Consider the following 26,949-nt stretch of genomic DNA (forward strand, 5'->3'; position numbering starts at 1 on the left):
TCATCAAGGCTACATTTATTTAATTAAAAATACAGTAGAAAACAGTAATATTGTGAAATATTATTACAATTTAAAATAACTGTGTACTATTTAAATATATTTGACAAAGTAATGTATTCCTGTCATGCAAAGCTGAATTTTCAGCATCATTACTCCAGTCTTCAGTGTCACATGATCCTTCAGAAATCATTCTAATATGATGATCTGCTGCTCAATAAACATTTATGATTATTTTCAATGTTGAAAACAGTTGTGTACCTTTTTTTCAGGATTCCTTGATGAATAGAAAGTTCAAAAGAACAGCATTTATCTGAAATACAAAGCTTCTGTAGCATTATACACTACCGTTCAAAAGTTTGGGGTCAGGAAGAATTTTTTTTTTTTTTTAAAGAAATTAAAGAAATGAATACTTTTATTCAGCAAGGATGCATTAAATCAATCAAAAGTGTCAGTAAAGACATTTATAATGTTACAAAAGATTAGATTTCAAATAAACACTGTTCTTTTGAACTTTCTATTCATCAAAGAATCCTGAAAAAAAAATATTGTACACAAATATTTTGTACAATTGTACACATTAAATGTTTCTTGAGCAGCAGATCAGCATATTAGAATGATTTCTGAAGGATCATGTGACACTGAAGACTGGAGTAATGATGCTGAAAATTCAGCTTTGCATTACAGGAATCAATTACTTTGTGAAATATTTTCAAATAGAAAACAGTTATTTTAAATTGTAATAATATTTCACAATATTACTGTTTTTACTGTATTTTTAATTAAATAAATGTAGCCTTGGTGAGCAGATGAAACTTCTTTTAAAAACATTAAAAATCTTAGTGCTTCCAAACTTTTGGACTGTACTGTAGCAAAAAATGTGTACAATCATAAGATTAAGGACCGAAATCAAGTATAACAACAAAAAAAATGGCTGTAAATATATTTTCTTTTTATTTGCTCCAGTTTTGTTAGAACAAGTCACATGAAACAGGGAATTCTTCACTTAAAACAACAAAAAAGCATGGATTTAAAAAAAAAAAAAAATCCCTACATTTTCCCCATGCATTCAAAATATGCAAGACTCAGACATGTAGGGAGGGGAAAAAAATAGTAAAATAATAAATTCGCACATAATTTAGATAGCATTCAACCTTTTCATAATAAACCATCAAGTAACATTGGAACTGAAGTGGCTGAGCTGAAACCATTTTAAAACCAAATGCTGATTTCTGATGAATCAACAATCATCAGAAAGCCAAAAAGAGTAAAATGCAGTACTAATGCGTAACAAACACGATTTATCGGTTGGCAACTGTTTCCAGTTTGATGACCATCCAGTCATATTCCAGCTCCAGTTCAACTTCCAATACAATTTCCAGTGTATGATATTCCTCTGTAAAGAAAAGAAACCCCTGAAAAACATGGCTATTATGCTGCAGACGCCACTTTTGCTGGTGTTTAAAGGGGCAAAAATGCACTTTTGACATACAGCCACGCAGAGTAGCACACACACGTCTCAATTTAATACATGCAAACCATAAAAATAAACAAGGGAAACCAAATCTTGCCTTCTCATGCAGTCATGTTGGGTGCCTTAGGACTCATTCTCTGCATTATTAACACAAGTAAAAATATACAAATTAATAAGACATGCCAGGCAGTGTTTGGATGTGACAGGCTGCCTGTCATATCTGGAAGCTTTGTAGGAAGGGGACAGTGAGGCAGGCTCAGTTATCCGCGGTGTGATGAGACATTCTGGTGGGGAAAAGTTTCTCAGAGAGCTACTTTGAAATGCTCAACCCTTTCCGCCGGTTACATAAATCTCTGCAGTGAAGCAGGAACATTCTCATTGTCTTTTGAGGTGCATGGCTCTACAGATCTGACCATTCGGGTTTAAACGCATTTTCATTTTGGCTCAGACTGGGCTGCGATTCAACCCGGAAGTGCTGCAGGTCCCTCTTGAATTACGTGACGTGGATGAGGGGTGAACAGTGCGTTGGTGCGATACGAGAGGTCTGGTTTTTGTGCTAAAGCCGCTCCTCTTTTTGTTTTTTGTGTTTATGAGGAACTTGGCCATTACGCAGAGATCCGTTTTGGGGTGGCAGCAGTTTTCCACGCTCTCGATCGGACCACGGGATGCCTGCCTGGCCGTCATCGCTTTCCAGATCGGAATCGGAGTGCATGAGTGCAGAGGATGTGGGAGCAGGAACCGGCTTCAAGCGACCTGGAGGAATAAGGCAAGGACAGGATGAAGTATCTTTGCTATGGAGATACAGTCAAATAATTCATACAGGGCTGTTAATTTAACACATTTTAAATATTAAATTAATTGTGATATTAATTTAATAATTTAAAATATAATATAAATATAAAGTGAATAAAATATTTTAAAAAGTATTTATAAACAATTATTAACACTGTTCCAAATATACTGAATATATTGACTTTTTAAAGCTTTGTTTACTATTTGCGTTGGGAATCGTAAGAAAATTTCCAGTTCCGATTCTGCCTAATCATTCCGGTTCCGGTTCCATTAAAATAATTAACCCTTTAACTGTCACAGAAAATGCACTATCCAAACTTAAATGGTTGTAATTCAAGAATACTTTGGAGAATAGACATAAGGTAGGTCTTGTTTTAAAGAGGAAATTTGGCAAATTATTGTAGATGTGAAATCTAAAACTTATGTAAGTGAAACAGAAAAAAAGTTATAGAAGTTTAAGTTTATGAAAATGTTAAATGTAAAAATATAATATTTTAAATTTTATATAAAATATATATTTTACAAAACAAGTTTTACTCTAAAGCTGCAAGGAAATCAAAGCCAAAAATTGTGTTCCAAATTTCAGGTTGATATCTCAAAAAATGAGCTTTCAGTAAGATTTTGTTTGGGCGCAGTACCACACTTTTTCACTAGATGACACCCAAGCTCCATTACTGACCATATAAAGGCGCCTCCAAAGGCTTTCCATATATGGTTACAAACCATATTATATGGTGATCTGAACCATATATTTCCATTATTTTCATACAATTTATGAAGTAGACCTATATAGAAGTAGTATGGGAAGTTTGGCAGAATTTGATATGAATTCAGCCTCTAATAAACATAAAAATAACATGCATGTGGGTTATAGATCGCCGCCACAATCATAAATGTATATTTTTTTCTATTAAAAACGTTTTCAGACCTTTTTTTTCTCAAAAAATTGAATGGATGTTATCTTTTGAACTCTTGGCATGAAAACAAACATGTTTCGACCAATCTTTAATGATTTTTCATGTTCATCGCTATTTCAAAATAAAGGTCTGAACATGCCTTATGAGTATGAAAATATGCTTGTTGCAAATTGATGAATTACTGCTCCTCTGAAAATCAGTCACCAAATATGTAAACTAGAGATTCTAAGCTTTCAAATGATATATAGGTTGTCGAGATTAGTTTAGGTTTAGTATAGAATATTACTGTTTTAAATATGTAATGTCAAACGTCCCACCTGTGGGACGGTGACAGTTAAGAGGTTTTAAACAACTAATAAAAAAATTGTAGTAAGGGAAAAATGCACAATACTCAACTCAAACAGTGCTTTTGTGGATATTATTCCTGTAAAATGAATTTAAAAGACTGCTAATCTCTTATAATACTTTATAATAAGGTTCATTAGTTAAAATCAGGCCTACATTAACATGCACTAATAATGAACTGCATTTCTACAGCATTTATTAATCTTTGTTAATTTCAACATTTACTAATACATTATTAAAATCAAGAGTTGTATTAGTTAACATTAGTTAATGCACTGTGAAGTTACATGAACAAACTATGAACGGCTGTGTTTTTATTAACCAACAAATACAGTAACAAATGTATTACTCATTAATACATTAATGAACCTTATTTGCCACAAATTAGATGCTTGAACACACATGGAAGATCAAGACCGGTGAAACAATATTTTTTTTGGATTCATAAAGACTTGGATTCAGTGATAGACACATTTTTAACAGTAATTTTGTTGCCACCTAGTGGTATAACAATGCAATTGATACAGTCATTATTTGAAGTCATTACTTTCAGAAGGTAATTTATTTTATTTTGATTGGTAACATCAGCGGCTAATAAACTGAATAATAAACTTTTGTATACTTCTGTTATAACTGAAATAATTGTCACACAGAAATAATGATACTGTGTGTTTGAAAAGATTGTTTGTGAAGCTGTTTATATCTAAACATGACAACTCTCTCTAGATCTCTCCGGATTTTAATGTTGTGATATTATTTTTGTCAAAGTTTAAGTATGTCAGTTCCCAACCCTAAACATTACAAGTCTTTACTGTCAATTTTGATCAATTAAATGCATCCTTGCTGAATAAAAATATTAATTTTTTTTTTAAATAGTACTGACCCCAAATCTTTTGACCAGTTGTGTATATTCTTTTCTTTACTTCTTTGGAAAAATATTTTTAAATTGATTATTTACAATTTACAATTAATTAATTACGTATTTATTTAATTCAAATATTGTTCAGCAACTGAAAGATCTGATTTTTATTACCAGGTCTTGGTAACTGTAATTCCAGAGTGTCTTGTTCATCCTCCTCCAGCATTTTATAGCGGCTCTTTCGTCTCACTTTGCTTTTCCGTCTGCTCGAGACACAAAGGACACTTTTAAAAAACACCAAATTTATGAAAAATAATAAACAGATGATCATTTGTCTAACCCTTACCTTCGACAGCAGCACACAATACCCCATATTACAGTCGCTATGCCAACTATGGTCATGAATGATGCTATCGTCACATATAAAACACTCCATTCTGAAAGAAATCATAAACAGGCCATTAAAACTGCAGGTGAACTAACCTATTATGCTTTTTTTACATGTTCATCTTTCTTTATAGTGTGTAATGTTGCTGTTTGAGTATGAAAAAGCTCTGAAACAAAATCAAGGGCATAATAGGTCTTTAAAACAGCATTCCTCAACAATTCTTAGTGTCCCCTTACCACAGTTGCTCTCAGCATCCCCAAAATAAGTACTGAATAAATTCTCCATCCAGAACGGGTGGCACACACATCGTCTGGTGAAGGAGTCGCATTCCCCGTGACTGGAGCAGTTCAGCTGGCAGACTACGGAAAGATCAGACGGTTAATACGAGACCACTGCTACAATAAAAACATGGAGCATTCAATGAATACTTACTAACGGTGTCCACTCGCCGGGCCCTAAAGATAAGGAAATCATTTTTTTGCTTGCGAAATTTATTGCGTAGTTCCACTGCAACACTATGGCCAGTCAATGGAGGGCGTCCAGGACCTCCAGATACCAGAAATACCAGGCGAGTGCTGTAAAAGTAAGTAATATCATCATATGTGCAACATATGTAAAATAAAACCGCTTTTATGAGACTTTTGATTAGGGTTGCCAGGTTTTCACATGAAAACCCACCTAATTGCTACACAAAACTATTCAAATTGCATTCCAGGGGGTAAAATCCATGTTTTTGTCAGGGTTCACCTGGTAAAATTCATATTCCAGGTGCTAAATATCCTGTTATTTGAGGTCACTTCAACCCGCGGATGTTAAAAACCACCCACGGCAACAGTGTTAAAGTAGCCCAATTCCACGGCAAAACCCTGGACTTGGCAACACTGCTTCTGATATGACTGGATCATGTGAGAGTGCATGATTTTATTTCTATTAGAGTGCTGCAGAGATGACAAATTTGTGTTATAAGTTAGCATTTTAGCACTTCCATCCTTTCCATCCATAGATATATATATACACATAGATGCCTCATTAGTGGCTATTTCTATGGGCCGCTATAGAGGGTATGCATCGACATCACTTTCCCGCCGGAACGCGCTCCCTCAGCTGGACTGAGTGGCAAAAGAACCTGCTGCATGACTGGATTTAATAGGGGAAACTGCAAAAACACGAGTAAAACAAACGATTACACTAAAGGTTGGGCTCGAAAGTGTTTCTTACAACTTGTCAAATAAACCTAATCCATGGATACTGATACGCAGCCAGGAATCTGTGCCTGATTTCGACGCCAGGGAAATACATAAAGCAAATCTGCATGTGAATATTTTATATAACTACAATATCGGTAGATTTAAATCTGCGTAATCACTTATTTCAATGTTATATCGTCATATTGTCCAGCCCTAAAACATAGTTTTATAGTATAGTTTTTGTCAGTGTTTATTTAAAAACACCCAATTATGCAGAATATAAGACGGTAAATATTTAATTGATGATTTGTCAACATAATATACAACAATACAATATATACGGTATGATTTTACCTCAAAATCCAACATTTTGACACAAAATGACAACTGCAAATCCATTTGTCTCTGCTGGAGTCCAGCTGTTTCTGTGAATTGCAGTGATCCATTTGCTTCTTTTTTCTGTAGCTCTCAGCAGTCTTTAAAAATATACCTCATATTTTGTGTCAAAGATATTTGTACAGTCAGTCGCAAAGCTCTTTCCCGTTTTGGATGTGCTTTGTGTGTTTTTCGCGGCATTCACGCTGAAAACCAATGCTGCCGCTAAGTCTTTGTGCCACTCAGTGGGCGTGACCGCAGTCGTAACAGTTGACGATGACGTCACGTGCATACCCTCTATACGTAAGCCATCCGCCATATTGGAACAGTCAAAGTTGGTACGAGCAAGTTGACTGTGCAACTGTAGACGCATGTATGACTATCTATATCTGCAATAGACTTCGACAGATGATTTTTGCAAAACTAACACAATACAACAAGACGAAGGCATCAGCTGACACGACATTAAAAAGTTGTGAAAGTAAAAACATTAAAAAGTACCATAGTAAAAAGTACCTGAGTTAATACATATACAAACATTCTCATCTGTGAGTTTATCCCATTTCTTCGGGAATTTAAATCTCATAGGTAGTGTAGTTCGCTTATAGTCTATGATTAGCTTTTTACTTCTTCCGACTGAATTTAGACTTCAAAAGTTGTGTGTTAATTTGTGAAAATCATCATGATGTACCAAACGTGCAAAAATCAAGAATCAGAGCTTATTTTCTGCAATAATCCAAAAGCCAATGGAAAATTGGGGTTTTGTGGAGGGAACCAGGTGATCCTATAAAAATACGTCATCACTGCAGCGCTCCATTCAATTTATTTATGTGAAAACTGAGTAAAATGAGAATAAGAAGTAGTTCTCCTATGGTTTCTTTTCAGTGCTGCAAAGCAATTTAATCAGATCAGTGGAGATGAGGTGTTAAGTTTAGCGCTGCCCATGAAGCCTGAACTTGTGCTAAGCCGGACTGACCTGTGCTCATTGAAGGCGCTAATCTCTCGCAAAATGATGTCACTGTCCAGGACTCCCAGGAGGACGCCAACCTGCCTGATGAACATATCCTTCTGTCTGCGGGACACCTGAGCCACAGCAACTTCTAGGATCAGCTCCACCAAGTCTCGCTCATAAACATCTATGAGATTTAAAATACCATTTATTATTTATTCTGCTTTTTTTTTTACATGTTCAACTTTCTTTAGTGTATAAATTTGCTGTTCGAGCATGAAAAAGTCCCTCCAGGAGTTATTCTCTATATCAGTGTCACTGTTTCTGAACTTCCTGAAACGCCTCCATTTGTAGTCTTGAGATTTCTCACGTCACTATATTCCTCATTTAAATAATTCCCGCCCAAGACATATGCTAAATAAAGGGGCCGAGCCTGGTTGAGTTAGTGAGTTGGGACATTTCCCAAATACACTAAAAGCGTTTGACCAATCAAAACACACTTCCAGCTGACCAATCAGAAGGAGGGGCTTCATAGAGACTAAACAGAGCGTTACTGACAGACTGAGAAGAGAGGAGCTGCAACAATGCAGAATATGCGGAAAAATAATGAACATTCCAGCATGAAAACCTGTTCTAGTAGAGCCCAAAAACAAAATCAAGACATTGAATGCTCAAACAGCAACACTACACAGTAAAGAAAGCATATTAAGTAATAAATACATTTTATTTGATGATCTTATACAAGCATACTGACCTGGTCGAACCTCTACAGTGCCACTGTCAGTAGCAGTCTTTCCCTTACTATCAGTTACAGTCAGGGTGAAAGTGTACTTCCCTTCCACCAGGTTACCAAGAAAAAGCACTGCCTGGTGGTCAGAGTTATTCAGGACATCCTGGAGGAGAAAAACAACAGGGTCATTTTCTGGTCCTGATTTATGGCTCCTCCTCCACTCAAGATGGGGTTTCCAAACCTTTGAGGAACACACTCTTACAGGAAAACTGGTTTTACTTGTTCTGTCACTACCTCACAGTATATATTCAGCAGAGCCACGAATGCCAGTATGAATTTCGCTTTACTGAACAGTACTGACCCCTGCAGCCGGGCTACTGTTTTCACGGGTCCAGAGGTAGCTGATGCCACCCTTATCATCTGATGAGCGAGAACCATCCAGAACTGCTGTGCGGACGGGAAGAGTGATCGGAGGACTGGACAGGACTTTGGCAACAGGTGGCTGATCATCCTCTGATGTGAACAAGCCAAAAGCAAAATTATATGACCACAACAGAACTAAACGAATAAAGTCTTCTAACGGCCACATAAAACTTTTCCTGGGTTTAATTAAGGACACAGACCTTCTCGGACGATGACAGACACCATATCCGAATTCTCCAGCGTCCTTTCATCCGTCACTGTCAGCATGAAAATGTACTCGCCCTCCTGCAGACCGGTCACCATGGCAACCGCAGTGTCCGCATTTTCAATTTTCACCCCTTCTGGGCCCCTGTGACACCATCAAAAGTATAAACCATGAGTCTACAGCTAAATTAACTACATTACTACTCTGTAGATTTGAAAAATAAGACATTTGATATAAAATGTAGGGCTGTCAATTAAATTCAATATATGCAGAATAATTAATCACATTAATGAAAAATTATTTTATAATATTTGCTGAACAAAAGCCCCCCAAAACAATATAATTTAAAGACATTACACTACCGTAGTAGATACGTAAAACATTGAATAGACAAAAGTGTCTGTAAAAGTCATTATTATTTTTGTTTATATATATATATATTTTTTTTAAATATATATAAATATATTTTATATATAATATATAATATAAAAAAAAAAATATATATATAATATATTTAAATATATTTTTCATATATTAGTGCTGTCAAGCAGATTAATCACAATTAATCGCATCCAGCTAAAGTCTATTTACATAATGTGCATATATTATATTTATATTTATACACAAGGTTGCATTTATTTGATCAAAAATACAGTAAAACAGTAATATTGTGAAATATTATTACAATTTAAAATAACCATTTTCTACTTTATTATATTTTAAAATATAATTTATTCCTGTGATCAAAGCTGAATTTTCAGCATCATTATTTCAGTCTTCAGTGTCACATGATCCTTCAGAAATCATTCTAATATGATGATTTGCTGCTCAGGAAACATTTTTGATTATTATCAACATTGAAAACATAAACATATTTTAGTGGAAACAGTGTTTTTTCAGGATTATTTGATGAATAGAAAATTCAAAAGAACAGCATTTATTTGAAACAGAACTCTTTACTGTCACTTTTGTTCAATTTAATGCATCCTTGCTGAATAAAAGTATTAATTTCTTCCAAATAATACCAAATTTTTAATATTACTGTATGCTCAATGTGTTAAATTGGCCTTAACAAAATAAATCAAGTCCATAAACTTAGATTTTGTACATTTTGTACAAGTACGTTTTAATTATTATTATGAATTATAAATATACATAAGATGCATGCAGGGAGAGAGTGTGTGTAACTGACTTGGTTTTTGTCCAGTGATACGTGGCAATTTTTTGGTCGTCGCTGCTCTTGCTCCCATCCAGCGTGGTACGATCGACCGGCAGCGTCAGCTCCTTGTCTGGACCAGCATCCGCTACAGGCGGCTTGTTATTCTCTGGAGGGATTTCACATAAAGGAGAATCTTCAAATGTACAAGTTTAGTACGAATCATTGTGCTCTGTATTTAAAAAGATACCTGGCTGGACAATGACAGTGACTTGAGCAGTGTCTTGCTGGCCAGACGAGTCAGTGACGGTCAGCTGAAAGGTGTAGTCACCCTCCTGCATGGCAGAAAGCTGCAGAGTGGGCGTCCTCACACCCTATGGAGAACAAAACACAAATGTGCTCACTAATACACTCACTGATAAGAATAATCAACATAAATTGCATTCGAAATAGAGCTGCATGATTTCCCCACGATTCTGAAGACAACTAAACAAAATGACATGTAAATTTACTAGAGGTTCTGACAAAATGTTTATTGCTGCAGTCTATTTAAATAAAAAAAAAAAAATCAAATGAATTTGAATGAATTATTTTTTTAAAAATCGTTTGAATGGTGAATGATTCAATGACTCACTCATAAAGACTTAACTTGTTTCATTACTGGATGAATCACCATTTTTGAAGTTAATGATTCAATGACGCATTTTTTTAACAGTCTCTTGTTGCCACCTACTGGTGTAATGATGCAATTAATAAAATCTTTATTTTGATTGCTGTGTTTCATCAGTGTTTATATTCGAACTATAAACTTTTATCCCAGTACCTATACATGCAGCTGCTCTCTCTGGGTCAGCGGCAACACAGATTTGAATGTTTGCGGTGTTCGCACTTGTCAAAGGTTTAATATATATAGCTGAATGGTTGTCATTTAGGAATAAGACTGCATGGGTGTTTAAATGGAGATTGCGATCTTTAACGATTAATCATGCCGCTATAATTCGAAATGGCATTGTGTTTCTCATGTACCTGCATCTCCACCACCTTGCCCTTGCTCTCAGGACTGAGTGACCATTCATAGGACAGATTCTCGTGGTCGTCAGTGCTTTGGTTGCCGTACAGTGTGATATAGTTGCGTGGCAGTGTGATCACTTGGTTGGGTCCAGCATTAGCTGTAGGCTTGTAGTCCGTGGCCTTGTTGACTAACAACATGGCTTGGGTTGAATTCTGAGCTCCATCCGAGTCAGTCACAGTGAGTCTGTTGGAGAAAAAATACCATATAGTATAACAAACCTTTTCATTTGTTGGTTATTTTTGAGTGTCTTTAGATAGTTTGCCAGAGGACAGACTGGTTTGCCGGGTTTTGCAGTGGTTATCTGATTACTGTACATTGGGATATGCAGGCTGAACATGCTGTAATACACAGATGACCACCCCACTAATATGCTGTTGGTCCTCCGTGTGTGCCGTGACAGGTTTTCAGGTGTGCTGTGGAGGATTATTTTATTTTATTTTTAAAAATCAATGCTATTGGTCATCCTTTATGCCTGTATGTGGGTTACACAAATAATTAACCAATAAAAAGTATTAAAAAGAGCTTGTGACTAAACTACGTAACTTCAATAGCTGCGAAACCTCTAATTAATTTGAATGAATTTTTTTATTTTTTCTTAAATCAGTTGAAAGGTGAATAATTCAATGACTCACTTATAAAGACTTGTTTCATTACTGGATGAATCAGCGTTTTTGAACAAATCTCTTGAATGAATGATTCAATGACAAATCCATTCAGTCTCTTGTCGCCACCTACTGGTGTAATGATGTGACCTCTATCGTGAATGAAGTTCTGCACACAGTTTGGAGATAGATCGCTGCTTGTTTGCAGTGCAAAAGTAAATAAAGAACTGACATTTGAATAAATACAGTGTTTTCTTTACTCAAGAAACACTATGTCTATAAAAAGGCTAATGTTTTTTTTGTGTGTATTTAAAGAGCGGAGAACAGTTTTAGTCTCGTATTTGCCAATATACTGTTTTAAATACCCTGTGCATAGTGCTTTATCTTTTCTATAATGAGCCAAATGTACTCAACAACAAGAAAAACTGAGCGACCATACAGCTACCATAAACTTTACAACCTGTAAGTTAATGCAAACGTAATGCGATGCACTTACTACTATTACGTTCTAATGAAGGACAAAATGCATATCTCTGTCATTCGCTGGTCAAAAAACTCGTAACTCCATTTAATCTTGATTTTCATAAAATGTTAATATTATAATTACACATGCAAGTGTCTGACCATATATAAAGTCACAATATCAACTTTGTCAACAAAGTGTTTAATTATTAAAAAAAAATACAAGATGTAAATTTGTTGTTTTATCATCACCAACAACGTCATATAGCTACCTATATGACCTTATTGTGCTCCTACCTGACAAAGGAATAGTTCACCCAAAAATGAAAATTATCCTATGATTTACTCATCCTCAAGCCATCCTAGGTGTATATGACAATCTAATCGGAGATATATTTAAAAATATCCTTGCTCCTCCAATTTTTCATAAAAGGTGCCATTGCATGTTTTTTTACAAGATGTAATATAAGTCTAAGGTGTCCCCTGAATGTGTCTGTGAAGTTTCAGCTCAAAATACCCCATAGATTTTTTTTAATTGATTTTTTAACTGCCTAATTTGAGGCATAATTAGAAATGCGCCGATTCATGCTGCGGCCCCTTTAAATTCTCGTGCTCTCCGCCCCAGGAGCTCGTGCTTGCCTTAAACAGCATAAACAAAGTTCAAACAGCTAATATAACCCTCAAAATGGATCTTTACAAAGTGTTCATCATGCATACTGCATGCATACATCGGATTATGTGAGTATAGTATTTATTTAGATGTTTACATTTGATACTGCAAATACTGCAAGTGTTTAAAAATGAAAATAGCGACGGCTCTTTTCTCTGTGAATACCGTAATAAACGATGGTAACTTTAACCACATTTAACAGTACATTAGCAACATGCTAATGAAACATTTAGAAAGACAATTTACAAATATCACTAAAAATATAATGATATCATGGATCATGTCAGTTATTATTGCTCCATCTGCCATTTTTCGCTATTGTTCTTGCTTGCTTACCTAGTCTGATGATTCAGCTGTGCACAGATCCAGACGTTAATACTGGCTGCCCTTGTTTAATGCCTTGAACATGAGCTGGCATATGCAAATATTGGGGGTGTACATATTAATGATCCCGACTGTTACGTAACAGTCTTTTAAACAAATGAGATTTATATAAGAAGGAGGAAACAATGATGTTTGGGACTCACTGTATGTCATTTCCATGTACTGAACTCTTGTTATTCAACTATGCCGAGATAAATTCAGTTTTTAACTCTAGGGCACCTTTAATGGCTTTTGAAGCAAAAATAAAATGCATCCATTCATAATAAAAGTAATCCATACGGCTCCAGTAGGTTAATAACGGCCTTTTAAAGTGAATCAATGCGTTTTTGTAAGAAAAATATCCATATTTAAAACTTTATTATTATTAATACTCACTCCACCCATGACTGGCCATAATGTTTTGGCTCATCAGTGTATGTACAAAAAAAAATTAATTAGACATACCTGAAGGTGTAGTTACCGGGAACCAGGTTGGTGAGGGTGAGAACAGCAGTATCACCTGAGGCCTTTTCCTCTCTGAGCGGCCCCTTCACTTCCTCCCAATGCCACGACACAACTTTATCATCATCAGTACTCTCTGAGAAACACATTTATGATCACAAATGTTTCATTAGACATTCTTGGCCACTGCAGTGAACACATTAAAACATAATCATTTATGAAAGGTAGTATAAAATGGTATTATAGCGACAGAAAATGTGGTTCAGTGAAAGCAAAAGAAATCTGATACGCACGACTTCCGTCAATCACAGTGGAGCTTGTAGGCAAGGAGATTTCCTGGTACTTTGGAGAAACCACAGCAACAGGTGGCTTATTCACTCGTGGCTCTATAGAAGCAAAAATGCATATTTTATGTGGGCCGACCAAGTACACAATTAGCAGGTTCATCATTACTAAAGTTACCTGGTTTGACAGTAACATTGACATATCCCTCCCCATGTGCGCCATCACCATCCACAACCACCTCAAACTCATAGAGACCCACTGTCAGCTAAGGGAAACATTGTTTGGAATATTAGCAATGTTTAGAATACATATATAATTTTTTTTTTTACTTTTAGACAATGAACGCATTTATTTACCTTACTGAGCTTAAGCGTCTTGCTGTGTTTACCCTCCATTTCTCCACTATAGTCTTTTGGATGTGTCCTCAAACGCCAGTCAAATTCATAGTTTGCCCCTAAAAGAATTAACAGAGAAGTTATAACAAATATAAAGGAGGAGAAACTAACTGCAATGGCTTATTTAGAGCAGTACCTGAAGGGGGCGCTGGCACTACAAAAGCATTCAGCTCCACCTCACTGTGTGGTAAAGTGACCTCCACATTGTTGCCAGCAGACACGACCAGCTCTCGCACTGTCACATGAAACAATGGTTATACTTTGTAAAATAGACTTTGTGTTTCATTTACTTTGAAGACCTCATAATAAAGGTTACTGTATAATAAAACACAATTATAGAGCAGTATGCCGTACCAGCTGGTGTTGTTGGTGAAGTCACTGAACGGGTGTCAGACGTGGACTGTGGCGACTGATTACTGTTGTTTAATGCTGAATGATCTCCAGTGTCTGCATCCAGGGTTGAATTTTGCTCAGATGCTAAAACAGCTTCCTGTTCGACACTGTCACTGGTGGACTGGATGGAGGTCTCACCGGCTGTATGTGGAAGCGCTGCATCATGGGATATGGTCAGTGGCACTGTGGGTTTAGCAGACAGCTCCTGTATGTCCTGTGAGGGCGAAAATATGAGTTAGTTCAGAGATAAGCTGCAAATCAAGAATAAAAGTGCAAAATATTATGCTTTAGGACAGTGATATTAAAATTCGATACCAAAATAAATAAATAGAATCCCTAATTTTAAAAGTCACCACAACATTATAATGTACAGTATAAAAAAATGCATATTCATTTTGAGATTTGATATTACATTTAACAATGTTATTAAATTATTTTTTATTATTAAATATTAAATGAAACTTAAAAATTAATTTTAAATAAACATTAGATGATGGCAAAGGTAATATAAATGTAAAAATATGGGAAATTATATTAAATTAAATATATATATGCACCAAATCAAGAGTTGAAGTGCAAGATTGAATGTTTCAGGACAGTGATAATAAAATTCTATATTATTTTATCTAAATAAAATCCTATTTGTAAATTCCACAAGTATAATAATGTACAGTATAAAAATGCATATTCATTTTGAGATTTGCTATTACATTTAACAGTGTTAAAAAATTATTTATTTTTATTAAATATCAAATTAAAAAGTAAATAATTTTGTTTTTAAAAATTAACTTTAAATGAGCATTAGATGGTGGCAAAGGTGATCTAAATGTAAAATTATGGGAAATGCACAATTAAATATAACAAATACAATACAAATATAATTAAATAAACTAAAATATAATATTTTGTCTAAATAAAATTAAAAATAAATAAATAAAATCCTAAACTGTAATTGCCACAAGTCACCACAACAATATAACGTACAGTGCATATTCATTTTGAGATTTTCTTTTACATTTAACAGTTAATTAATTATTTTTATTGAATATTAAATTAAATATTATTAATCATTAATAAATAAAATTAAATATCACACACATTAAATTTAAAAAAATAAATAATTAAATTTAAAATGAGCATTAGATGATGGCAAAGGTAATCTAAATATAAAAATATGGGAAATGAGCATGCTCACTTAAATATCCAATAACTGGACAATATATACAGTATATGCTGCAAATCAACAGTTAAAGTGCAAGATTTTATTCTTTAGGATAGTTTGTCTCACTCACTAGCTCATGTAGTATAATCCAGATTCATCAACATTAGAGTGAGGGTAATAACAAGCATACACACCTTTGCGGTGGATATTTTTAACACATTTATTAGTACAGACACTTGTATGCACTTGTTAGTGAATGAGACCCACTACTGAACTCCTTTGAGATCATTTAACAGGGCTTACATGCTCCGTCTCCCTGATTACTCTGACATCCTCAGCGTTTTGAACGTCCCTCTTCCTGCGCATGCCCGTGTTCAGATGCTGCAGAAGCCCCAGAGATTCTACATACGGCTGAGGAAGTGACCTAATGGCGCAGCCCTTCGTTTGAATACATGTCAGCAACACACAGCGTCCACCGAGGCTCCACACGGCACCGCAGGAGGGCTTCAAACAGCAGGATTCCCAGCAGCGAGCCCCAGCCTGGTCCACTGCCAGTGGCTGCCAGCCCAGACCAATGATGCTGCTCCAGTGGATCCCCAGGACACCACCCGTTACTGTGCATAAGCTGCCCGAAACCCCTGAGAGAGGGACATACGAGGCAAAAACAAAGGTCATCAAAGAGAAAAGAGACCTGAGAGGGAGAAAAGATTACTAAATATTGTAAAGCTATCACAATAAAGGTGTCAATGTTTTAGACTGTTTGCACTGAGATATCAGGAGAAAAAACATCAGGATACCAATAGTTTGAAATGCTTTATGTTACGACCGATAACCGATAAACGGCTGATAATAAAATTCTATACTATTTTGTCTAAATAAATAATTTAAATAAATAAAATCCCTTGCTCTAAATGCCACAAATTTTAGTTACCACATTATAATGCAGATTCACAGATTAAATTAAAAAATATTAAAATATTAAACTAAATAAAATATTATATATAAAATAACTATATATATATATTTTTTAATATATATTTTATTTAGTTATATATATATATATATATATATATATATATATATATAAGTTTCATATTTGATTATTTTTAATTGATCCTGTGCATTATAATGTGGTGTATATATATATATAACAAAATATATAAAATATACAAATTTTAGTTACCACATTATAATGCAGATTCACAGATTAAATTAAAAAATATTAAAATATTAAACTAAATAAAATATTGTATATAAAATAATGATATACATACATATACACATATATATATATTAATTTCATATTTGATTTTTTTAATTGATTCTGTGCATTATAATGTGGTATATATATATATATATATATATATATATATATATATATATATATATATATATATATATATATATATATATATATATATATATATACATATATATACACACACACACATATATATCCATAATTGACATAAGTATAAACAAAAAAACTATTAAAATTATATAATATTTTGTCTAAATAAACTATCAAAAAACAAACAAATAAATAAATTAATTAATTAATTAATTTCATAATTTAAATACCACAAGTGACTTTAGTCATCACATTATAATGTACAGTATAAAAATTATTTAGATTTATTACACATTTAAAAGTTATTCAAATTAAAATATTATTGAATATTAAGTTCAATACTTCTGTATATTATATATATATATATATATATATATATATATATATATATATATATATATATATATATATATATATATATATATATATATATATATATATATATATATATATATATATATTTTTTTTTTTTTTTTTAATTTTTTTTTTTACTTTGTTTTTACTTTAAGTGAGCATTAGATTACGGTATAGGTAATCTAAAAAAAAAAAATAGGGAAATCAACATGCACAATTAAATACACAGTATTGGGCAATATACATCCAGTATTGACAGATATCAATTTAATAATAATAAAAAAGACATATTGGAAATAATATACTATTCATATGCAATAGTTATTAATATCAGAAAACAACAGGTCTCTCAATTAAGCTCAACTGCAGAGCTCAGAACAATAGGCTACTGACAATTCATGCATATAAACTCACATCTAGCCGATGATAAATAACGCCTGTCTGTGCCACCGCAAGACAAGACTGTTTATCATACAGGTCACTAACACACTGCACTAGTCTGCACTGACAAGTTCCAGGAAGTCAGAGTCCAGTTAGACATCCACCCCCTTCCACAATCCCTTCATAGACACAGTTTTGTCTCTAAAGACTGCTACCATGGCAACAGAGGGCCGTTTATTATGGGGTGGCAGTGAAACTTGAACGGCAAGACACAGTTGGAGGCCCCACCCGTGCAGTTTTCATTGGGGTGGGGGACTATAGGCCTGTTGTGCGATTTCCCCCCTTTGTGAAAATGAACACAGTGTCTTTTATGCTTCTCACTTTGTAATCCGCCAAATCAGTCCCATCACTCATGACCGCAACAAGTCACAAACATACCATACACGCTACAGGCCAACAATGGTCCAACATCCTACTAGTCAATTAATGCTGTTTTGATATTTTTAGCTGTGTTGTTTTAGGCAGGTTTGGTTCGATTAAAACAAACTCTGCTGCGATTGAATACTTGGGCTGTGTCTGAATTCGCCCCCTATACCCTCATTCACTATTCCCTACATTAGCCCACTAATATAATCCACTTAAAGGACTGAATGAAAACGAGTGAGTGAATTCGGACACTGAAAAGGCTGATGCTTTTGCATAGTTTGTGCTTGCTGTTTAATAATTATTTGAAACTGGTAGCTCCTTAAGTAATGAAAAGATTTATCTTGAACTCTGTCATGAAAACTAGCATCAATAAATCTTAATTAAACAATTTAACTTCCATCACAAAAAAGCATCTTTAGGTTTGGTGTTAAGAATGACAGTGTGAATGCTAAGTGAACCAGGACTAAATTAATCATTTTCCTTTTTGGTCCGAGAACTGAACTACAAGTGTGAACCGGGTGTGCCTCATGCGTCCTGAAAATGTGAAGCTGCGGGCTCTTTGATCGCCCCCTGGTGGCTGGATGCAGTACAGGTCATAAACCCCGCCCTTTTAATTGAAAAGAACGAGGCTTGAGTCAAAACATAAAAATAAATTTTGCTTCAAATAATATTTTCTGATAGATGGTTTTGGTCATTTAAGGTAGTTGATTTATATTCAATTGTACGTTTTTGTGATAAGTTTGATTTTAGCTAGCAATTTGATGCTATAGAAACGGGGCATGTCTTCATGATTGACAGTTGTGATTGACAGCTTCTCTGAGGACTGTCGGAATTTCGAGGGGAGATTAAAGATATATAACTAACTATTAATTTTTTGATTTCTGTGTTATTTCTCACCGACAAAATGAGTTGTTCAGCAGTAAACTGTACTAACCGACCTACAGGATCTGACGGATCACTAAACTTTTCTCGGTGTCAGCGCCCATCGTCATTCGGTTTACATTCAGTTCATTACAATGGAAGGAAGCGGCGTCGTGGCGTCCATCTTTTTTTACAGTCTATGGTGTGAACACCCTTAATTAGCATGCAGTTCTTCAGCACACACATGCCACTGATTTGGAGTTATTTCATATAAGATACAACTACGGGACCTGCTTACCAGAGACTGAAGAGAGGAAATACAGAAAGCTCAGGTACAGTGAGGTAAACTGGATGGGCCATTTCCATCTGCGCGTCCTCAGCTCCACACTGGGCATCTTCCAACTAGGAGCACAGACCTTGGAAAGATAAAAAAAGATACCAAACTCATACAGAGAATTCATCTTACTTGAGTTAAACAAAAGCTACAAAGGCTACAACACACATTTGTTTTTTGTGTTGTAGTTGCTTGCAATTGCAGAGAATGTTTGTCATACCTTTCCCCAAAGGTAAATGACGTGAGACGTGAGCAGACAGGTGAAGAGTCGTCCACACAAACACCTCCTGAAGCCACAGCCGCATCGCACCACAGCACTGTGTGAATTCTGTAAAAAAAAAAAAAAACATATTAAACAAACGGAGCAAGAGATTTAAGACAAAAATCTCATCTCAGTTAACAAAATCAACAGACAAACTTTTATGCACTAAAGCAGGGGTGTCCAATCCTGCTCATGGAGGGCCACTGTCCTGCAGATTTTATCTCCAACACACCTTAAACACACCTGAACCGGCTAATCAAGGTCTACTAGGCATACTGGAAACTTCCAGTCAGGTGTGTTGAAGCAAGTAGGAGCCCAATTTTGCAGGACAGTGGCCCTCCAGGACCGAGTTTGGACACCCCTGTACTAAAGTGTCCTAATCTAATTCATACTTTGGCATTATTATTTTGATTAACTGACAACTCAGACAATATCGAAATATCAAAAATATGACAATTTGGTTATGCCACACTTAAAAAATAAAAAAAGTGTGATTAATCACATCTAACATAAAAGTTATACATATAAATTGTATGTTGGTATATGTGTAATATATATATATATATATATATATATATATATATATGTGTAATATATATATATATATATATATATATATATATATATATATATATATATATATATATATATATATGTGTGTGTGTGTGTGTGTGTGTGTGTATCACGCGTATATTTACAAACTTATGTTAGATGCAATTAATCGTAATTATAATATAATATAATATAATATATGACCCTGGACCAAACAACCAGTCATAAGTTGCACGGGTATATTTGTAGCAATAGCCAACAACACATTGTGTGGGCCAAAATTATCGATTTTTCTTTTATGCCAAAAATCATTAGGATATTAAGTTAAGATCATGTTCCATGAAGACATTTTGAACATTTCCTAACGTAAATATATATATAAAAATATTTTTGTGAGTGGATATGCATTGCTAAGGACTTCATCTGGATAAATTAAAAGGGCGATTTTCTAAATATTTTGATTTTTTTGCACCCTCAGATTCGAGATTTTCAAATAGCTATAACCAAATATTGTCCTATCCTAACATTCAGCTTTCAGAAGATGTATAAATATAAATACCCTTATGACTGGTTTTGTTCTCCACAGTCACATATATATATATATATATATATATATATATATATATATATATATATATATATATATATATATACATATACATACATATATACATACATATATACATACACACACACACTTTTATGTTAGATGCAATTAATGACTAATAGATCTGACAGCACTAAAAAAAGTAATATAAAATAAATATTTTATCATAATTTTTATATATATATATATATATATATATATATATATATATATATATATATATATATATATATATATATATATATATATATATATATATATATATATATATATACACAAGTATATATAATAAAATAAAACAATATAAACTTTTAAATATATTTCCAAACATAATTTAAATTCAAACTTAAAATTTAAATTTAAAATAATTTTATGGAGATGTCACAACTTAGGAAATGAAACCACATTCAACTATTTTTGGAGAAAATATGTCATTTGACTGAAAAACAACACCAAAAACTCAAATGTCAAAAACGTTTGGCTACATTACTTCACTAACAGCAAACAGTACAATATTCAGATGAGCACTTCTCAAAATGACAAACAAACAATGGCTGGTTTATCAGGGTGTGAAGGAATGAACAGGGATAGTTCACACACACACACACACACACACACACACACACACACACACACACACACACACACACACACAGAGAAATCATATTATTCAGTCATTTAATCACCCCCAATGTTTCCAACCCGTATGATTTTCAATCTTCTGTGAAACACAAAAGGAGATGATTTGGTAGAATGACAGTTTCAATCTTCATACAATGAAAGTGAAAGATGATTTTCCACAGAAGAAAGAAAATCTTACGTGGGTTTAGCCAGATATGGGTGAATAAATTCCTTTAAAGGTGCCCTAGAACCAGTTTTTACAAGATGTAATATAAGTCTAAGGTGTCCCCTGAATGTGTCTGTGAAGTTTCAGCTCAAAATACCCCATAGATTTTTTTTAATTATTTTTTTTAACTGCCTATTTTGGGGCATCATTAACTATGCACCGATTCAGGCTAAGGCCCCTTTAAATCACGCGCTCCCTGCCCTCCCGAGCTCTCGACTATAAAACAGTGCATTTACAAAGTTCACACAGCTAATATAACCCTCAAATGGATCTTTACAAGATGTCCGTCATGTATGCTGCATGCATGCTTCGGATCATGTGAGTATTGTATTTATTTGGATGTTTAGATTTGATTCTGAACGAGTTTGAGGCTGTGCTCCGTGGCTAACGGGCTAAAGCTAACATTACACACTGTTGGAGAGATTTATAAAGAATGAAATTGTGTTTATGAATTATACAGACTGCAAGTGTTTAAAAATGAAAATAGCGACGGCTCTTGTCTCTGTGAATACAGTAAGAAACGTTGGTAACTTTAACCACATTTAACAGTACATTAGCAACATGCTAACGAAACATTTAGAAAGACAATTTACAAATATCACTAAAAATATCATGATATCATGGATCATGTCAGTTATTATTGCTCCATCTGCCATTTTTCGCTATTGTTCTTGCTTGCTTACCTAGTCTGATGATTCAGCTGTGCACAGATCCAGACGTTAATACTGGCTGCCCTTGTGTAATGCCTTGAACATGGGCTGGCATATGCAAATATTGGGGGCGTACATATTAATGATCCCGACTGTTACGTAACAGTCGGTGTTATGTTGAGATTCGCCTGTTTTTCTGAGGTTTTTTAAACAAATGAGATTTAAGAAGGAGGAAACAATGGAGTTTGAGACTCACTGTATGTCATTTCCATGTACTGAACACTTTTTATTCAACTATGCCAAGGTAAATTCAATTTTTGATTCTAGGGCACCTTTAAAACATCAAGTATATTTACATTGCCCTCCAAAAGTTTGGAAACACCCCTGGCAAAGAGTGGTTTTGGATGATATCAACATAAATCCTTGTTTTTTGATGCAAATACATTACAGTAACTTGACATTATCATTGAAGACCAGCAATAATAATTTTCATTTTGATTACATAATAATGGGAATATATACATGTCAAAGTCAGACATGCCCCTTTGCCAGCTGTGATGCCTGGTTACTGGTGTAAACTTGCCCCAGGTTTGTAAAAGATTTTTGGGTCGGCACACCTTAATAGCTTCAACAACTGATTGCCAATTAAGTTTAGAATACAATGAACTGTTTATATAATAAAATATGTTTTCATAGTTTGTGTTGTCCCTTATCAGTGCAAAATTATCACAAATTAAAAAGGATTCATGCCAATATTGTCCAAAACCCCACTTTTGGAGGGCAGTGTATGTATTTCAAAATTGAGTTACACTAGTTTGTTTATGTTATGATGGACAGGCGAGTCAGTCAGAGTCTGACGCGTCGCGAACGCGATGATGTGAAGATGACGCGTCGCGTCGCGTCGCGTTTGAGACAGAGACAGGTTTGTGTACAAGGCGAGGAAGATCCGGGCTGGCAAACTGTCATCACTGGCCTTCTTTGCGCCAACACAAATACAGTAAAACACACTAAGTAAACGGATTCATTAAGGATAAACCCTGCAGGTTCTGTTCCCAGTGTCAGCGCGTGCTGAGTTTGCAATGTCATTAAGTGACCGGAAAATGTCTTAATTAATCTTAATGATCAAATTAATCATTTAATGTTAGTGTTATACACTATTCACCTTCTCGGTTTACATTATAATTAAAATGAATGTCAGTTTTTCAATACAATGTTTACAAGTTGGTAACGCTCACATTACGCACTGGTGCAAACTGAATTTGTAACCCCAAAATGTCACGTTTCGTCGATATTGTGACATATTAATTCAGTTTTCGGTGATTAAACCCATGGACAGGTTGCTAACAGCTGTTACCACAGGATATGAAACAACTCGCATCATTACGCGACTCTGTATTTATCGATAGATTGCGCTCACAAACAGTGTCACAAATATGTCACTCACCTGCTTAATGTCAGTCAGATTACTGTAGCGCAAAATGACATTAGACCCATTCAGCAGGACCTGTCTTCATCTCGATCTGGGTCAGTAATCTCTCGCTGTCGCACCTTCACACGGACGGAAACAGACGAGCGCTTCCACACTTCCGCCCCGCACAGCGAGTCGACATGTTAAAAGTTTACAATTCGACCACGAAATAGAGCTTTAGTGGAAATTGTGAATATATAACGTCATCAATAGAGTTTTAATAATATAATTTATTTAGCGAATTATTACGGAATGAAGATGCCACTCACAAACATGGCGGAAAACATTCCCCGAAACCAACTTCACTTCCGCTTTTAAAGGATTAGTTCACTTTCAAATTAAAATTTCCGGATAATTTACTCACCACCATGTCATCCAAGATATTCATGTCCTTCTTTCTTCAGTCAAAAATAAATTAAGGTTTTTGATGAAAACATTCCAGGATTTTTCTCCTTATAGTGGACTTCAATGGACTCCAAACAGTTGAAGGTTAAAATTACAGTTTCAGTGCAGCTTCAAAGGGCTTTAAATGATACCAGACAAGGAATAAGGGAATAATATTATCTATAAATAATATTATCTAGACTCTAGAGAAACCATAACTCATATTCTAATAAAAAAAATGTATTTTATATATTTTAACCATAAATGCTCATCTTGAACTAGCTCTCTTCTTCTTCTTCTCTATTTGAATTCCGGCAGTGTAGACACTGCTAAGTGTATTACTGCCCTCCACAGGTCAAAGTTTGAACTAATTGTTATATACTTGCACACTAGCATATTGTATATGACAATTTAGTTCAAACTTTGACCTGTAGAGGGCAGTAATACACTTAGCAGTGTCTACACTGCTGGAATTCAAATAGAAAAGAAGAAGAAGAGAGCTAGTTCAAGATGAGCATTTATGGTTAAAATATATAAAATTTTAACTTTATTTTAGAAAATGAGAGATGGTTTCTCTAGACCCTTATTCCTTGTCTTGTATCATTTAAAGCTCTTTGAAGCTGCACTGAAACTGACATTTGGACCTTCAGCCGTTTGGAGTCCATTGAAGTCCACTATAAGGAGAAAAATCCTGGAATGTTTTCATCAAAAACCTTAATTTCTTTTTGACTGAAGAAAGAAAGACATGAACATCTTGGATGACATGGGGGTGAGCAAATTATCATGGAAAATTTAATTTGAAAGTGAACTAATCCTTTAATATCTCACTCCAAAGCAATTTACATTTAAGATTGAGATTTAAAGATTACATTTAAATGTAATAGCTAGGGATAAAAGTGTATTAAACAATTCATTTTAAAAGAATTTTATTTTATTTTCATGTAAAATTCATGTGTTAGCCTAGCGCTCATTTCTGAGTAGCTGCTAACTATAATTCTCATTTTATATTCAACTAATAAATAGATCGAAGTTAATTATGACCTTAAGCAAAACTTATTAAAGCTTTTTGCTATGCAAAATGTTTATTTTTAATTATCAGACTGTGGATATCTGATGCAAAAACTTGAGGCAATGAGATCCAGTCCAGCAATGAGATCAAATTTGAATAAGGAATAACAAATGTACTAATTAAAAATTATAGAGAGAAACACATTAATTAAGTACTTAATAGTTGATAATAGAACCCAGAGTATTGTATCTAATAGATCAGAATATAGAGAAAGAAGGACCAAAATTAGGGCATTTGCAGAATGAAATAAGAGGTATAAGAGAAGAAGCAGAAGAAGCAGAAGAGATGCGAGAAGCAAAAAGAGCAAAGGAAAAAGCTAAACTATCAAAGACCCAGTCTGTTTTATACCATAAGCAAAGGAAAACTTACATCCAACTCAAACTTATGTTTTGGTCTAATAAGAAAAGGTCAAACAGATTTATCCATTATGTCATAGTTGGTGTAACGGCTAGGTCAGAGTGACTGGTCAAATGTCAAAGATAGATGAAAATAGATACAGAAGGTGTTGCTTTGACACCCTTAAGAGAATAGTGCAGATCTTACATGTCTGAAGAAATGGAAACAGACATAAAGGAAACATCGTGGCTTCTGCAGTACTTGGCAGGCGTCCAATATCTAACCACAAACGTGTCGACATGACCTGTCACACTGAACAACACTTGAAGAACAAATGAATATAGCAAGCATACATAAGAAGAATAACCATAAAGGAGTGCATTAAACAGTAAATACTTTAAAAACATGATGAGGATTAATATATGGAGTAGGAGTACATGAATATATGAAATCAAAAGTAATATTGATAAATCATAAGCCATAATTGATCAGCATGAGATATGAATAAAATGCATGACCATTTTGGATCCACCAATATCATTTCACCACACCAGAGAGCGCTGTTTATCTTACTTGCTGGACTTTAGCTCTCGCATGAACACTACAACACGGACACACTGACTGTTTCCCTCCATCCGTCCATATTTAATGTAAATACTAGGGGATTTAATGTATATACACAGTACTATTAAAACATTTGGACTTTGGTGAGGGTGAAATTAGCTTTGTAGAGAAATATAAATGTTATATGTATGACAAAAATACTATACACAACCAAAAATAACATTGTTTGTTTGTTTTAGCAATGAACCAGAGCAAAAAAAGCAGTGTCCTCATGACCCCAGGCAACAAAATGTAATTTTGTAACAAAATAATTGTTTTATTTTTGTTTATTAATGTTTTTACTGCACATTTGTGCAGTTTTTGGAGGATTTATCATATTTTTTTTTTTAAAAATGTATATAAATAAATTCAATTTATGCAAAAACAGCTTTTTGAAGACCCACATTTCTAACTTTCATTCATGGGGATAACATGGATAACTTGACATGGTTTAGTGTAAGATTTTTGCCCATCTTTTGGAAAATGCAGTTTTAAAAGTAAAAAAATTATCACTTTTACCAGTAGATGCTGCAGAGCTCCACGATTTGCTATTTGACTGACTGAAAGACATCTTTTCACAAGTATTTTTCAGGTTTATTCATATCTAAATATTATGAAATCACAATTATAACAATAAAATCTACTTTTTGTCAAAGTTTAGTATTTTTTGTAATAAAAAAAATCAGTTTTACAATATTGTTACATTATGATGAGACCTCACTTAGAAAATGGACAAAATTCATCCTCAAAATCAACATTTTTGAAAAACTTGTTTTTTTCAGTACAAAAAAAAAAAATACT

General features: G+C 34.2%; 1 protein-coding gene across 2 annotated transcripts; it reads right to left on the reverse strand.

The window, feature by feature from the left end:
- Positions 1–934: 934 nt before the first annotated feature.
- Positions 935–24,022, reverse strand: kiaa0319l (KIAA0319-like ortholog). Of its 2 annotated transcripts, none has more exons than XM_067412077.1 (22): positions 23,733–24,020; positions 19,591–19,698; positions 19,335–19,452; positions 15,967–16,301; positions 14,463–14,715; positions 14,245–14,343; positions 14,070–14,167; positions 13,891–13,978; positions 13,722–13,814; positions 13,432–13,564; positions 10,824–11,052; positions 10,048–10,171; positions 9,834–9,966; positions 8,637–8,785; positions 8,375–8,526; positions 8,038–8,176; positions 7,311–7,470; positions 5,205–5,347; positions 5,009–5,131; positions 4,731–4,821; positions 4,559–4,647; positions 935–2,224 (listed from the first exon to the last, which is right to left on the reverse strand). In XM_067412077.1, exons 3-22 carry the CDS (start codon positions 19,429–19,431, stop codon positions 2,028–2,030), a joined length of 2,925 nt encoding a protein of 974 aa, XP_067268178.1. In that variant the 5' UTR covers positions 19,432–19,452; positions 19,591–19,698; positions 23,733–24,020; the 3' UTR covers positions 935–2,027. The 2 variants fall into 2 exon arrangements, with proteins under 2 accessions (XP_067268178.1, XP_067268179.1); XM_067412078.1 differs by lacking the exon at positions 935–2,224 and adding an exon at positions 4,099–4,450 and having other exon boundaries at positions 23,733–24,022.
- Between the last annotated feature and the right edge of the window lie 2,927 nt (positions 24,023–26,949).

This window comes from Chanodichthys erythropterus, chromosome 15, assembly GCF_024489055.1.
Source record: "Chanodichthys erythropterus isolate Z2021 chromosome 15, ASM2448905v1, whole genome shotgun sequence".
NCBI classification, from domain to species: Eukaryota; Metazoa; Chordata; class Actinopteri; order Cypriniformes; family Xenocyprididae; genus Chanodichthys; species Chanodichthys erythropterus.

Coding starts and splice junctions, on each gene's coding strand:
- kiaa0319l (XM_067412077.1), bottom strand. CDS start 19,431: ATGCCCAGTGTGGAGCTGAGGACGCGCAGATGGAAATGGCCCATCCAG. Junction 4,648..4,730: donor ATTGTGTGCTGCTGTCGAAG/GTAAGGGTTAGA, acceptor TGTCTCGAGCAG/ACGGAAAAGCAAAGTGAGAC. Junction 2,225..4,558: donor ATTACAGTTACCAAGACCTG/GTAATAAAAATC, acceptor TTATTCCTCCAG/GTCGCTTGAAGCCGGTTCCT.